Source organism: Urocampus carinirostris, chromosome 3 (assembly GCF_059441175.1).
Source record: "Urocampus carinirostris isolate Australia breed hairy pipefish chromosome 3, RoL_Ucar_1.0, whole genome shotgun sequence".
Lineage (NCBI taxonomy): Eukaryota > Metazoa > Chordata > Actinopteri > Syngnathiformes > Syngnathidae > Urocampus > Urocampus carinirostris.
This window is the reverse complement of record NC_142351.1, coordinates 13913346-13929488: the sequence shown is the minus strand read 5'-3', so window position 1 is coordinate 13929488 and position 16143 is coordinate 13913346. Positions and strand designations below refer to the sequence as shown.

The 16143-nt window shown below is 42.7% G+C and overlaps 1 protein-coding gene across 2 annotated transcripts; it reads right to left on the bottom strand.

Annotated features, from left to right (window-relative positions):
* Positions 1 to 3439: 3439 nt before the first annotated feature.
* On the bottom strand, positions 3440 to 15889 carry LOC148368754 (aquaporin AQPAe.a). 2 transcript variants are annotated; one of them, XM_088329793.1, is made up of 6 exons: positions 15790 to 15889; positions 11368 to 11562; positions 11134 to 11295; positions 6218 to 6382; positions 5937 to 6017; positions 3440 to 3869 (listed from the first exon to the last, which is right to left on the bottom strand). In XM_088329793.1, the coding sequence occupies exons 1-6, from the start codon at positions 15802 to 15804 to the stop codon at positions 3657 to 3659; spliced, it is 831 nt and encodes a 276-aa protein (XP_088185919.1). In that variant the 5' UTR covers positions 15805 to 15889; the 3' UTR covers positions 3440 to 3656. The 2 variants fall into 2 exon arrangements, with proteins under 2 accessions (XP_088185919.1, XP_088185920.1); XM_088329794.1 differs by having other exon boundaries at positions 11368 to 11559; positions 15790 to 15850.
* Between the last annotated feature and the right edge of the window lie 254 nt (positions 15890 to 16143).

The following is a 16143-nucleotide window of genomic DNA, read 5'->3' as shown; positions in this document are numbered from 1 at the left end:
ATGAAACTAGATCCCTTAAACGAGAATGCAGGAAATCTGAAAGAAACCAAGCTTGAAGTTTTCCATCAAATCTGGTGTGATAGTTTGTTGAATTATAAAGCGGCCCTGGCCTCTGCAAAATCAGCCTACCTTTCGAAAGTGATTGCGTCACAAAAGAACAATCCCAAGGTCCTTTTCGACACTGTAGCATCGCTAACAAGGCAACAGACTATCCCAGATAGCTCCACCCATTCTGCCCACGACATAATTGTCTTCTTTACTAAGAAGATCCAAAGCATACAGGAAGAAATTGCTAAAGACAGTATTAATTCAACACATACTAAAGCACTCAAATCTCTAGATGCACGACATGGTGGCTGTCTAGGTATTTTGTCCCGTTTTAGTGAACTGTCACTCGAAAATCTTAAACAGATGGTGAATACGGCCAAACCGACGACTTGCCAGTTCGACCCACTTCCAGGTTCACTTATCAAAGGTCTCTTTGGCGTTCTTGCACTTTCAGTTCTAAATATTTTAAACATATCACTCGCCTCAGGCGTAGTTCCAGCTGCTTTTAAGTCCGCTGTCATTAAACCCACACTGAAACGACCCAACCTAGATCCAGAAAACTTATGTAATTATAGACCTGTGTCAAACCTACCGTTTCTTTCTAAAATACTTGAAAAAGTAGTGGCACAGCAGCTGAATGATTTCATGTCCGAGAACAATCTCTTTGAATCAATGCAATCAGGATTCAGGGCTAACCACTCTACTGAGACAGCTCTGATTAAGGTAACCAATGATCTCCTACGGGCAATGGACTCGGGCGCATCGTCACTTTTGCTGCTGCTGGACCTTAGTGCTGCATTTGACACAGTGGACCATACTATCTTGCTAGAACGGTTGGAAAAATGGATTGGTCTCTCAGGAAGCGTCCTATTATGGTTCAGATCCTACCTCTCAGATAGGAAACACTGCGTTAAATATGGCGAATTGACATCTGAGCCATTTAGTGTTACTTGTGGTGTTCCGCAGGGTTCAGTGCTTGGCCCCCTTCTCTTCAGCATGTATATGCTTCCACTAGGTGATATTATTCGTAAGTATAATATCAGTTTCCATTGCTACGCAGATGACACTCAACTCTATCTCCCGATGGAGGAATCTGCCACACTAAACTGTGGAACTTTGGAGGCCTGCCTCACTGAGATAAAAGAGTGGATGTCACTCAATTTCCTGCGTCTTAACCCTGAAAAGACTGAAATGTTAGTTATTGGTCCTTCTAAGTCCCGTGACTTATTCTCTAAAACCGCAGTGAACTTGGACAATTGCCACATCACACTGACTCACTTAAAAATTTAGGTGTCATTTTCGACCCTGATCTGTCCTTTCAAACACATGTGAAGAAAATTACTAGAACCGCTTTCTTCCATCTCCGTAACATTGCTAAAATTCGTCCTATACTTTCTCAGTCGGATGCGGAAATCATAATTCATGCGTTTGTTACCTCCCGTCTCGACTACTGTAATGCACTACTTTCCGGTCTTCCGATGACCAGACTCAAGAGTCTTCAGCTGGTACAAAATGCTGCAGCGAGGCTTTTAACAAGGACAAAAAAGTACGATCACATCACCCCAATTTTGGCTAACCTGCATTGGCTCCCTGTTAGCCTAAGATGCAATTTTAAGGTTCTCCTACTACTATACAAAATCATACATGGACTTTCCCCCTCATATCTTTCAGATCTGATCTCCCCCTATGTCCCGGCCCGAAGCCTTCGTTCCGAGAGCGCCGGTCTCCTGGTGATCCCAAGAGCCAAGAAGTGTTCCGCTGGTTCGAGAGCGTTCTCCATCCGGGCACCGGTGTTGTGGAATGCTCTTCCCCCTGAGATCCGATCTGCAACCTCGGTGGAAATGTTTAAATCTAGGCTTAAAACTCACTTCTACTCTATAGCATACGAGTAACCTAATCTTATATGTAATAACTTGTGAAGCCCTTAGAGACTAATTGTGATTAAGGGCTATACAAATAAAAATGACTTGACTTGACTTGACTCATCAAGTCCATGCCTCAGAGACTGCAAGCTGTCATAAAAGTCAAAGGTGGTGCAACTAAATACTAGTGATATGTTTTGATTGTTATTTCTCCGTCTGTTTTTCATGATTCCATATTTTTCCCTGTGCTTGGTCTATAAAAGTAGCATTAACTGGCCACCACAAAGTTTTTCTTATTCATTTCTTTTAGTGTTTCTGAATGCCAAGGAGTTGCACTTTTGGAAAACTATTATTTTTTCGTGCTTATTATCTGAGTTTGTTCTACGGAATAAACCGTCGGACTTAGTACTTACCCAAGACTGAACTAGAAGTTTTTCCTAGAAGAGGTTTACTGTATAGTTAAAAAAAATGGAAGCGGAAAAAAATGCTTTGGTACAATTCTTTTTAATCAAGAAACAGGTACAATTAACAATAATCATGTATTCACAAAACTATAGAAAAACATATAGGACAACATATGTATGAGTATAAAAGAGGATAAACAAAATCTGATAGCATCTTACGTATAAAAGTCAATTCTGACTGGATCAATGTCAACAAATTCTAACCACTTGCAAGAAGAGTAGAACTAGCTAGGTTTAAGTGTTACTTTCAAATTTATTTGTATTTTATTTACCCTTTTTGATCAATAAAACTCACAACCAATGAAAAATAACTGTTATGTTCAAAAAAATTGAATAAGACCTCTCAGTGTGCATTTTAAAGGAATAGTAAATACAATAACTGGGAAGCAAATTTGAACCTGGTACAAATGATGGGACCCGTATGATGCAGCAGGGGTAAACCAGTGAAAGCTGACTGGCCCTGCTGTTGAACAGAAGAGTGTGTTGTGTCACTCTGACCCGAGTGACATGGTCACTTTCTTGTGTCCCGTTTCATCTGGAGGGACGAAAGCATGACCCACTTGGGTGCCGAGGTGCTTCACTTGTTTGGGTGTTTGGCATTTGGGTTGGCCATGATCCAAAGAATTTTGTCTGTGTTTTTTGCTACTTTTCCCCTTTTTATTTTCTTTGTTTTTGAATGTGTTTGTCCTGCTGTCGGTCACCCCTCTCGAGGGATATGACCAGGGTAGATAGATGGACAAATGATACTGCAGCGCTTCTTTTTGGAGAAAAAGAAGAGTTTATACAAAAAGGTCTAAGAGAGACATTGACGTGCCATACAAGCAGCTAGATGGAGACTGTAATGATGAATTCAGCCAGAAGATGGTGTCAGCAAGTAGAACATTTTGAAGTTACGGACACCACCGTGGATTTCCTCAGACAGTTACACAACACTGTATTTCTAGCCCAAATTCCCAAACAAATAAAATAATGCACTACTTTCCAATCAAGTAAAAGTGCATCTGAGATTCCCCTCATGTAGTTATTAATGTGCTTGGATGTTTAATCACGAACAAAACGTCTGTGTGGGGAGACAAACACTCGTACGCAGAAACTAAGGGCATCAATGGAGCTCTTTAGCATTTCAAAGGCTTCCCAGCCTCACTGTGCAACAACACAATAAGCTTTGGGTTGTTGTTTTTTGCACCACGTTTTTTGATGAGCCCGCATTGTGTCGATTAATGAGTTGCAAATGAAAGGAACAAAATATGAACATTAGGCCCTTGCTTTGAGGAGTTCCTGTTTAGTTGGCATCTTGTTTATGGGGCTGTTTGGCTCTGGCAGTGTGGGTGACGGTGGACAAGGACGATCCCGTCATGCTCGTCGTCTCCACTATTTCGATGTCTTTGCACGTCAGGCACGCCACCAGCTTTTGACGCGAGGCGCTTTGTGCAAAGAAGAATTCGTGGGACATCCCGGCCAGGATGGCCCCAGTGACCGGTCCAATCCAGTAGACCTGAGGAGAATACAGAAGTAAATGTAGCTAATAATGCTACCTGGAAAAATAACAAGCTGCCATGGAGGAGACAAAACAAACCCGTGACTTGACCCAAGAGAATAAACAGAATGACGCACAGAATGAACATATAAAAGACATTTTGGGATTTTTAGGGGGTGGCTGAGTAACAAAATCAGTTGTTGGTGTCGATACCATCCAAGGTATTAGCATTTGTGATCGTTCCAGTATCGAGTAACAGTATCACTTGCCTTCTAGAGCAGTGTTTCTCAACTGGTGGTTTGGAACCTAAAAGTGGGTCACGGACCCGTTTTTAGCGGATTACAGACCTGGTATCAATGCGTCGCAGGCCTTTGACTTGGCAAAATCATTACGACAAAATAAAAAAATAACAGGTTCATTTCAATTCTGTCATGATTACTCATTAATTTCACCTGTGCCCGCTCATTTGACGCCAGCCGCTGCGGGCTACCTGATTGGTTCCCTGCCCCTTTTTAAACCCAGTCCTGTCACTCCCCGGTTGTCAGTCCGTCAGGGAACCTCTGTTCTTACAAGGCAAGCATTTTGACCCCGACTTCCAATTTGGCACCCATTTTTTCCAACTGTCCGTTCCTGATCTCCCCGTTTGTCTCCCGCTACGATCTGTTTTTGATCCCGACCACGTATGCTCTCCCGTCCCGGCTTACGACCCGTTTTGATCCCGACCACGTTTTTGCTCTCCTGCCCCGGCTATCGACCTGTTTTTCCGTCCTTGATATCTCCATCTCCCGCTCTGGAAAATTCACTTCCGCATTCGGAACTCGTTCCGATTCTGTGCGCGGCTTGCTTCCCGCGTCCAGCGAGCACCGGATTGCGGGCGCTGCCTTTCTCAAAAAACTTGTGAGTAAACGTTACGCGATTGGGTCTACCCTTTGTGCTGGTCGTGACAAATTCTTTAACAATAGATTAAGATAATTCCCTGACAATGCGATTGGACAACTGTAATTTCATCCATCCATCATCTCATCCATTATCTGCGCCGCTTATCCTCAGTAGGGTCACGGGAGTGCTGGAGCCCATCCCAGCTATCTTCGGGCAGTGGGCAGGGGACACCTTGAACCGGTTGCCAGCCAGTCGCAGGGCACACCGAGAGAGACAAGTCACTTGCTCATTCACACCAAGGGACAATTTAGAATGGACATGCATGTTTTTGGAATGTGGGATGAAAACAGAGTGCCTGGAGGTAACCCACACAAGCATTGGGAGAACATGCAAACTCCGCACAGGGAGGCTACAATAAGTGGACTTGAACCCTGAACCTACACACCGTGGGGCTGCGCGCTAACCACCCATCCACAGTGCTGCCACCAGCAGAAAAAGACCGATAATAGAATACAGTTGAATTTATTGCCTTTGCATACTCACCAACACTTAAGCGTTATGCGTTACACAAAAAAGAATCTAACTTTAAAATCTCATCAGCTGCACCGCTTATCCTCAGTAGGGTCACGGGGGTGCTGGAGCCCATCCCAGCAATCATCAGGCAGAGGGCAGGGGACACCCTGAAGTGGTTGCCAGCCAATCGCAGTTCACACGGGGACAGACAACTCTCTCGCTCAGTCACACCTAGGGACAATTTGGACCGGCCAATCCACCTGACATGCATGTTTTTGGAATGTGGGAGGAAACCGGAGTGCCCGGAGGAAACCCACGCAAGCACGGGGAGAACATGCAAACTCCGCACAGTAAGGCCGGGAGCTGGATTTGAACCCACGCAGGAGGTTCCCACAACCTCAGAACTGTGCCGCACACGCACTAACCACTGCGCCGTCGTGCTGCCTAACTTTAAAATCGAATGATTTAAAAATAATTAAACAACAAAAAAACATTTCGACATGAGACTAGAGGAAAGTAAAAATTTTCATGATATGGATCACGGCTTGTAATTTGGGTGGGAGTGTCGGTCTTGAAGTCAGACCAGTTCAACATTTCATAACAAAATATTCTGAATGAAATGAAAAATGGTCTTGAACGACCTTTGTAGTACTGATGTAGAACTCAGCAGACCCGGAGGCTGGAAATCCTCACCCAGTGGTTTTCCCAAATTCCTGTGATGATGGCCGGACCCAGAGAGCGAGCAGGGTTCATACTGGCACCAGAGAACCGAGCCTGGCCATGGAACAACACGTTAGGTGCACACTTCGTTCATCCATCAATGATAAACAGTTAGTTAATGCCGTTTTCTGGAAGACCTATGACGCCACACCAGATAGGTGGCAGAAGATACATAGTTACATTCAGTCCATACGTTTTGTGTGATACATCTATGTAAAATAGCCGGTTCCAAACAGAAGCAAGCAGTTCCTCACCCCAAGCATCACGCCAGCAGTGTGCGCCATTCCTATAGCCAGATTTCCTGGTTCTGGGCTTTCCCTTCGTCGCTGGGCCTCTACGGAGAAGATGGTGAAAACCAACTGGAAGGTGCACAAGACTTCAATGCCGAGGGCCTGTGCTGCATTCAAATCAATGGGCACCTGAGAGGCACCACAATGGAGAAGGTAGAGTGGAAGAGAATCAATATTAGTATGCAGACTCTTAAGTTGAACACAAAATTGTCCTTAAAGCATTGTTATTCTATTTTTTTGAACAGCTTGTTTTTTGGGGTACCCGTAGCAGCAAGACGGCAGACGGTTATGTCAGCTTCCTGCTGATGAGACTCTTGTAATGTAAAATATATATGTGTACCAGAGCCATATCCCCCTAGTGCAGGGGTGGCAAACTCATTTTAACTCGGGGGCCACACGATAGAACAAACATTCTGTCGGGGGCCGGACTAGTAGATTAAAGAGAAAGAAAAAGAGGGATAAAGAAATAAGAGAAAGAGGGAGGGAAAAGGAGAGAGGGTGGGACAAAGAAAAAGAGAGAAAGAGGGAGAGAGCGTGAGATAAAAGAGAAGTCGTGAGAGAGGGGGAAAGAAATCCAAAGAGAAATAGAAATACAGAAGGAGAGAAAAGAAAGTGTGAAGGGTAGGAAGAGAGAAAGAGAAGAGAGAAAAAAGAAAAAAAGAAGTTGGAGCAAAATAAGTTCAAAAGAGAGAGAAAGAGACTAAGAGCAACAAAGGAAGAGACAAAGAGAGACACAGAGAGTGAAAGAGACAGAGACAGAGAGTGTGAGAAAAGGGGTGGAAGAGAGAGAGAGAGAGAGAGAGAGAGAGAGAGAGAGAGAGAGAGAGAGAGAGAGAGAGAGAGAAATGATAACAAGTACAGTGTCTTTGTGAGAGGCTCCTGGCTTTAGCAACATCAGGTTGACATATTTCTACCTGCAGCTTGTTTTTCTCTTGCGCTTCTCTGAGTGTTGTCTCGCAGGCCGGATTCAATCCCTGAGCGGGCCTGATATGGCCCATGGGCTACCTGTTTGACACCTGTGCCTAGTGGGAAGTAGCTAGAGTCAAGAACACATTCACGTTTCTGACTCATTCTGGGAGATTGATACAGAGGAGGGGATTCCCAGCCCCCTCGCTCAACCCAAGTGATGTGTTGGGAGTCATTAGGTGACCAAACCCTCCAATTCCAACACCTGATGCCAAGCGCTAAGCAGGGAGGCAATGAGTACCAATGTTGTAAGTCTTATGACTCGGTCGAGGCTTGAACCAGCAACCTCCCAGTCTTAGGGCGGGCGCCCTACCCCCAACGCCACTGAGCTGGTAATGTAAAATAATTGCTATTTTTTAGACTTACAAATGTTTCAAAAATTGCACTTTCATATACAGTAATAGTTCATGTATTTTTGCTTATTTTTATATAAGTATGGTTTTTTCAATGAATGACTTTTTTCTACCACTAGGAGGTGCTAAATAATCCACAATTTATCTTGCTACTTTCATATTTAGGCGGGCCAAAATATGGGGGGGTGACAAGTTTGAGACCCCTGCCCTATGGCTTCTTACTTTTTTCTGACTATATTTTTTGACGTTTAATCGTATTATATATAAATTACACTAATGGTGAATTTGAATTTGTAATATGGCATTTGATCAATTTGCCTTGTGTCTTTTAAATTAACAGTGTGTAGTCATTTACCACTAAAGGTCACAGCATCACGAAAGAGGACCAAAGCGCATGCATATAAACCACAGTCAAGTGGCTAACTTTAGCGGCTATTAGCAAATAAACTAAAAAGGCTAGTAAAAGCTTGAAGTAGCAAAACAAAAAGGGAATACATAGACTTTCATTTGCATACGCAATTGTGGACCTTGAGTGACTCTGAAAGACGCAAGAAACAAGCTTTATTGACCAGGAACAGTATACCATACCAATTGTGGCTAGCGAAAAGCCGCGGCCAAGTTGCAATGTTAGCGGTTAGCGAGGGAAATGCGTGATGGTAGTAAAACATTGCAAGAGCAAAATAAAAGATGATAAGCGGCACGCAGAGACGGTCAAATGCAAGGCACGGCTGTGGAAAGTACCGTAAATTCCTGACTATAAGCCGCTACTTTTTTCCCAAACTTTCAACCCTGCGGCTTATTCAGTGACGCGGCCAATTTATGTAATTTTTCTAACGGCCGCCAGCGGCGCCCGAGTACAAAAGGTAAGATTTAGACTGCAACTTCTTAACTTGTGCACAAATTAAATTAGCGTAGACATATCCTCATCATGCAAATTACAAAAAAAAAGGCACATGACGCAACTTTCTAAATGCAATCGAGCGGTCCGATATAGAAGGAAACAGAGCTACCGCACGTAAACTTTACTTTGCGAGCGTGATGCTAGCATGTTTTTGAAAAAGGGAGCGTGGGACGACATCCATAAGACAAAGTCTCTTTCCCATATTGAAGGAAGACGATTTTGATGACGTCAGTTATAAGGAGGAAGGTAAGGACGGTTTAGCGGGCTTATTACAAGTACGGTATGTTTTTTTAACGGAGCTGTTAACTGTCTTGAGAGCGTGTTGCTAGTAGCGTTTTGCTACCCTTCACAGGCACGGTTTGGGATGAAATTTATAATATTATTATTAAAGCTTGGAAAACTCTCTCGGTGTAACGTCTTTCTTTGTAAATATGTGTAACCATGTATAATATATATTTGCAACTGTATATTTTTGTAATGTATTTATTTTAGACACTTATTCTGATATGTTTTGTACGAGCAAATGAGAAAGACGGGGCGGGGCAAACGCGGGCTGACGGGAAGTGGAGTAAAGGTGAGACGTGTTTGTGGACGCGGCCGACAATAGTGGATATATATTTTTCCCACCCTTACCTTTGGAAACATGCACTTTTTTCCTTGGATTACTTTCAACGGGCACCCGGACTCTGCAGATCTGCATTAAATTTTAAGTACTGGTAACATTTTCCGTCTGTGTTTTTTGGACTTTATCTGGTATGGGTTAATTTAGTGTTTGAATTGCGTTTTATCAATGTATTATACGGGTGCGGCTTCTGTATGTACAAAATCGTTTTTTTTCCCGAAATGTGGTGGGTGCAGCTTATAATCAGGTGCGCTCTAGAGTCCGGAATTCACGGTAAGTGGTTGTTAAACGGATGGTAAAAACAAGTTAATTTTCGAATCAAAGTTTGTTTGTAAAGTATTATTTAGACCAGAGGTTCTCAACTGGCCTATTTTCAAGACCCTACAAGCTGTGACCCAAATCAAGACAAAAAATGCACTTCTCCAATTGATCCAATGAAAGGATTGTGCACTGCGTGACCCCCTATGAACACCTGAGTAGCCCGTGCGCAGGTTACCTAAACTAGCCCTCCACTCATTGGAATTTGCTTGTAAATTTGATTTCTAACTGACAAGATATTTAGTGGTTGACCTCATAGAACAACCTGGTAAAAACACAAGGTTTTTTTTTTAAATGTTTATCAAAATGATAGTTCTTCGCGCCAATCAGCAGAAAGTAGCTTCAAAAAAGTTGGTACCAATGTTCCCTGTAATTTTCCACGGGTCTGAGCGTTCACACAAAGTCGGTGAGCAGCGCTTGAAACAACAGTGAGCAACCATAATCCCAAGTGTGGCAAGATAATTATCAAACATGTCCAAAACTTGACATCAAGTTACATTTTGCTAAATTTCCGGCAATGCAAAATTATTTTTCACTTTTGAATGAATTGACTCATGTACTATTGCAAAGGTTGTACGGCCTACAAACGTCGTTTGTTTTTACAATTCTTTCACAAGAAATCCATTTTTTTTTCTGATATATTTTGTCGCATAATATTAACATTTTTGGGGGCTTATTTAGTCGGTTGTAAAATACAGAACTGTACTTCACATTCACATTTTTTAGTGGAAGTACAATGTTACCAACAAGATTCACTTGATATAATTGGAAATTATTTGAATGCAACACAAACTTTTTCTTCTTTTTTCTGTGGTTTTTTTTCTGCCTTTTTTTTTTAATTCCTTAAAAAAATCTCATTGTGTTTATTCTTTCCGAGCTGTTACTTTTTTCTTTTTGTTCTCTATTTACTTTTTTCCTGCATTTCTTTCTTTTCTTTTTTTCTGGCTTTTTTCTAAATTTTTCCTTCTTTTTTTCCTCAGCTTTTCACTACTTTTTCATTTTGGTATTTTTTTCTTTTTTGCTCTATTTCCACCTTCTTTTAAGTCATTTTGTGTGTAATTTTACATAATATTTGGTCATGGGGCAGCACGGCGGCGCAGTGGCTAGCGCATGTGCGGCACAGTTCATGTCTTGGGAACCTCCTGCGTGGGTTCAAATCCAGCTCCAGACTTCCTGTGCGGAGTTTGTATGTTCTCCCCGTGCTTGCGTGGGTTTCCTCCGGGCACTCCGGTTTCCTCCCACATTCCAAAAACATTCATTTCAGGTGAATTGGCCGGTCCAAATTGTCCCTAGGTGTGAATGAGCAAATGAGTTGTCTGTCCCTGTGTGCCCTGCGATTGGCTGGCAACCAGTTCAGGGTGTCCCCTGCCCACTGCCTGATGATTGCTGGGATGGGCTCCAGCACCCCCGTGACCCTACTGAGGATGAACGGTGCAGCTAATGAGATGAGATGAGAAGACAAAAGAAACTAAATATGAATAAAACGTTTGGATTTATTTTCATTTTGTTTCTGTCGCATTTGATGTTAGTTTTGCCGGAGATCAAAGAGATCAAAGCCAGGAGAGAAAGCTTACCACGTGTTGTGAGTCATAATTTTATTTCTTTTGTCATTTATTATCATATTTGGTATTGGAGTAATCCAAAAGTAATTGAAAGTAATCCAGTTAAAGTAACCCTACCCAACCCTGAATATGACGCAGTGTCCCTTTAAAGAACAAACCTCATTCACGAAGTAGTCAGCAGTGCTTTCAATGGGCAAAGCCAAGTAGAGGGCTCCTGCCCCTAACGAAGCCCCCAAACACTGAGCGACAACATAGACCAAAGCCCTCAGGACATCCAGTCTCCGTGTGGCCAGCAGGGACAAGGTGACTGCAGGGTTTACCTGAACAAGAAGCACACCAACACTTTTGGTATCAAGAGTTCGGAATTTGGAAGAGGAAAACAACTGTTCTACCTGAGCTCCACTGATATCCCCAAAACAGTGCCCCAGTGCGATGACCACGGCACCGAGCGCCACAGCGGGGTAGAAGGACGGCGCGGGAGTGTCTCCAGGGCCCGCAGTGATGGCACCTAGCACGGTGCTCACCAGCACCAGCGTGCCTATCAGCTCTGCAATGGTGGCTCGCCAGAATTGGCGGCTACGCAGCTCCTCAAAGCCAAGACGCAATTCAATGTTAGATAAGAGACACACAAACACATCTGAATTTGCTGGTGCTTTGGCTTGCAAATTATAAAGTAGAGTGGAACCTCGGTTCTCGACCATAATCCGTTCCAGAACCCTGTTCGAAAACCGATTTGTTCGATCACCGAAATCATTTTTCCCATTAAAAATAATGTAAATTGTTTTAATCCGTTCCAACACCCTGAATGTTTACCTTGAATGTTTAACGTAAACATAAAGCTAACCCAGGCTAATCGTACGTTCGCGTTATCATAATCTTCAGTATGAAAGACTACGCTAACATGATTGTGTAAAAATAAAAAAATCAGGTCGTTTACAAGTCATTTAGCACCCGGGTCTCCACAACAAGTGGTGAGCGGTTCATTGGAAAGAGGGCTGCGTTCCAACACCCTGAATGTTGGGCTCCGTTCCAACACCCTGAATGTTTACCTTGAATGTTTAACGTAAACATAAAGCTAACCCAGGCTAATCGTACGTTCGCGTTATTGTAATCTTCCGTACGAAAGATTACGCTGACATGAACGTGTAAAAATAAAAAAAAGGATAAAGAAAAGAATTATGCATAGGATTTCTTACCTTTGTGGTGGTCAGCAGAAGGCGCAGGCAAGATCTGACACTCACACACCTCCTTCATATTTTGCTATTATTCCCTTCTTAAATGCAATAGTTGTACGCACTACTTTTCTTTTTTCACCTGTAGCAACTTTGCTGCTTGCACTGACTTTCTTAGGAGGCATAATTAGGGGCTAAAACACTTCGTACACCTATATTAAAAGCAAAACGAAGCACGTCCGCACGCGATAACAGTTGGTCATGAAAAGAGCGATCTACACCCGTACGCCGCTCAGCATCGCACCCTAGCGTACGCACTCACGCATTACCGGCGTTCGAACTCCGATTTTTTGACCGAACAGCGAAACAAAAATTTCTCAAAATTTTTGGTCGGACTCTGATTTGTTCGAACTGAGAGGCGTTCGAAAACCGAGGTTCCACTGTAAATGTCACCCGTAACGCTGGAAACATTTTTAGAAAAAAACGAGAAAATTTATCCTAAAGGTGCTGTCGGAATTGGGAACTTCTTTACTCGCAGCTGCCATCTCCTGGCTTAAAGTCATGATTGCAGCCTTAGTCAGCTTATTCATGATGAGTTTTTTTATCTTACTTGGCGTTTGGACTTTACTGGAAGCGGGCCTTTTCTTACTTTCACCATTTTCTGCTCCGCTGACAAATATAAATAAACATAAAAAACCTTGAGAGATGAGCATGACATCACTCTCCAGCACTGGCATTGGAAATATTCTGGTTTTTATTTTCTATATTTTTAAATAAAATAAATTTCCCCATTGTGGGACGAATTTGTTGGTGATAGGAATGAGTGGAGAGGTGTTGTGAAAGGATAGATAGATAGATAGATAGATAGATAGATAGATAGATAGATAGATAGATAGATAGATAGATAGATAGATAGATAGATAGATAGATAGATAGATAGATAGATAGATAGATAGATAGATAGATAGATAGATAGATAGATAGATAGAGACGAAAAAAGTATTATCTTATCTTATCTTATCTTCCCCAAGCCTGCTTATGTGTTCCACCCAGAACAGCTAGATAGGATAAAAGCAGATAGGCGCTATGAAAACAAATTGTAAAGGCTCTTTGAACGCAGTTGGGCATTGTTAAGGCCCCAGTTTGTACCCCCCAGGGATGTGTGCCGCTAGTCTGTACTTGCCTTTTTTAAAATACCATCGGTATGATAGGTTATTTATTTTTTGCCTAGTATTAAAAATCAATGTTTTTTGGGTACCACTAGGAGGCAAATATTACACTCTGTCCCTAATACTTAATAAAGAATTTTTTTTCCTGTGAACGTTTTAAGGACATCTCAAACGACGCAGATTGAAGTTTTAAAGTGAACTGTGTATGAATAGATCAAGGACCAGTGTGGTGTTCGCCTTATCCCAATAAATGCGACATCAGGTAAGATTCTGGTAAGGCCTACATGTTTTGGAGGTTTTTCCTTCACTTTTGTTAGAAGAAAAGAAGAAACGAATTTACTTTTATTGTCATTCTTTGTAACAATACACACAGAACGAAATGTCGATACACCTGACCCGTACAGTTAAACTGTAGCGGGCCGATGCTACACATATTTCATCATCATCTCATTAGCTGTACCGCTTATCCTTATTAGGGTCGCGGGGGGGCTGGAGCCCATCCCAGCATCTCCGGGCAGTGGGCAGGGGACACCCTGAACTGGTTGCCAGCCAATCGCAGGGCACACGGGGACAGACAACTCACTCGCTCAGTCACACCTAGGGACAATTTGGACCGGCCAATTCACCTGAAATGCATGTCATTGGAATTTGGGAGGAAACCGGAGTGCCCGGTGGAAACCCACGCAAGCACGGGGAGAACATACAAACTCCGCACAGTATGTCCAGTAGCTGGATTTGAACCCACGCAGGAGGTTCCCACTGTGCCGCACACGCGCTAACCACTGCGCCACTGTGCTGCCTGCTACACATATTTACTTTTCATTAAATATTGCATAATTACAAACAAATTTGGCATGCAACAGTCAAACCACAATACAAAATTAACGATTTTCAAGAGAACAATAGATGCTGTATTAGTAGATAGTATAAAAATGAATGAAATAAGAGGAAATAGTACTAATTTTGATATATCTTACTCAATACAAGAAGGTGGCGTGTGTCATTTGAGGTGTCTTTAAAAAGTTGAAAGTTTAATATTTTCTCTATTAGGTATGCGTTAACAACGCGAAACTGAGTTCAAAGCGCATTTATGCATTTTTTCCACCCTATCTTACTTTTAGCACCGCTGTTCCGGGACTCGCAACGCATTGGAAAGCAGTAAAGGGGGAGGCAGGGGTGGCGAGTGATTTTGTGTTTTGTTAGTTCAGCATGAAAATGGTAAAAGTAAGAAAAGGCTTTGTTTCGAATGCAGTCCAAACGCCAACCTAGTTTACTAGTTTTTGAAGGAATGAGGTGACTGAGGCTGCGATCATAACTTTAAGCCAGCAGATGTCTGCAGAGAGTAGCAAACGTTCAAGTTGCAGACACCACCTTTTAGTGTACCGTAAATTCCAGACTATAAGCCGCTACTTTTTAACCGCTACTATAAGCCTAACCTTCAACCCTGCGGCTTATTCAGTGATGCGGCCAATTTATGTAAATTTCCCAACGGCCGCCAGCGGCGCTCGAGTGTTGCCACCATTAACTGCCCTGTCAAAGCTATATTATTATTATTAAAGTTTTGAAAACTCTCTCGGTGTGCCGCCTTTCTTTGTAAATATGCGTAACCATGTATAATATGTATTTGCAACTGTATATTTTTGTAATGTATTCATTTGTATTTATTTTAGACACTTATTCTGATATGTTTTGCACGGGTGAACGAAAAATGAGGGGCGGAACAAACGCGGGGTGCCGAGTTTAAGTGGGGACCGCTAAAGGTGAGGGACAGACAAGGAAAGAAGAGGGGGTAAAAAGTTGGTTCAAGAAAAAGGAGTTGCGTGAGTAAATGTGTTCATCTGATATATTTTTCCCACCCTTACCTTTGGAAATATACACTTTTTTCCTTGGATTACTTTCAACGGGACCTGGACTCTGCAGGTCTGCATCAAACCTTAAGTACCGGTATCATTTTCCGTTCATTTTGCCGGCTGTGATTTTTGGACTGTGGATTTTAATGAAGGACATTTATTCAATCGCGGGACTTGAAGTCGGGTTTGGGTTAATTTTGTATTTGTGTTACATGTTTAAATGTGGGCGCATGCGGCTTATATACAGGTGCGGCTTGTGTATGTACAAAGCCGGTTTTCCTCCTAAAATGTGGTGGGTGCGGCTTATAATCAGGCACGCTCTATAGTCCGGAATTTACGGTATCATGAATCATTTCTAAATTGGGAATGTTTATTATATACAAAGAATTAACCCCAAAACCTATTTTTTTGACAAAAGTGGGGTAATAAATTTTCACACATAAAATAAGATATTTGATCTTCCATCGTTCTTGTGTTGTATGATAAGGAATATGGAATATTATCTCAGGATAAAGTTCTGCGTAAAGTAAAGATGACAATAGTGAGCGAGAGGTGAATACAGACGCTGCCCGACCCTACCTAAAATTCACAACCTTCAACAAGAAAAACCGAAAGCTGCTCACCTCGTACCACGTCATTCCTTAGCCGGCTGCTCTCCGGAGGTGCGTCTTTCGGCAGTCTCCGTTGGACGGTGAGGGGCAGGGGTCCGCCGCTCCGTCCCTCGTTACAATCTGAGAGATCCTCTGATGAGCGAAGCCCCCTCCCTACCCTCACCTTGTCCTTAACGCAACGTGCACATTAGTCATCATGGCCCTTAAAGGTTGAAAGAGCTTCTGTGTGTATGTGTTTGGTTGCAACTCACCTTCCAGCACACGTTGTCGGTGACCTTGAGCAATAACATCTTGTGACTGTCGCCTCTCGTCAGACTCATATTGTGGTCCTCAATCCACCTAGAGTGGGGAAGAACTTTTGAAAGT

Excerpts from the sequence above, each read along its gene's own strand:
- LOC148368754 (XM_088329793.1), bottom strand. Across the intron at positions 6,018-6,217 it reads CTGCTGGCGTGATGCTTGGG|GCTCGGTTCTCTGGTGCCAG; the intron begins GTGAGGAACTGC and ends TTCCATGGCCAG. Across the intron at positions 3,870-5,936 it reads GAATTTGGGAAAACCACTGG|GTCTACTGGATTGGACCGGT; the intron begins GTGAGGATTTCC and ends TATTCTCCTCAG.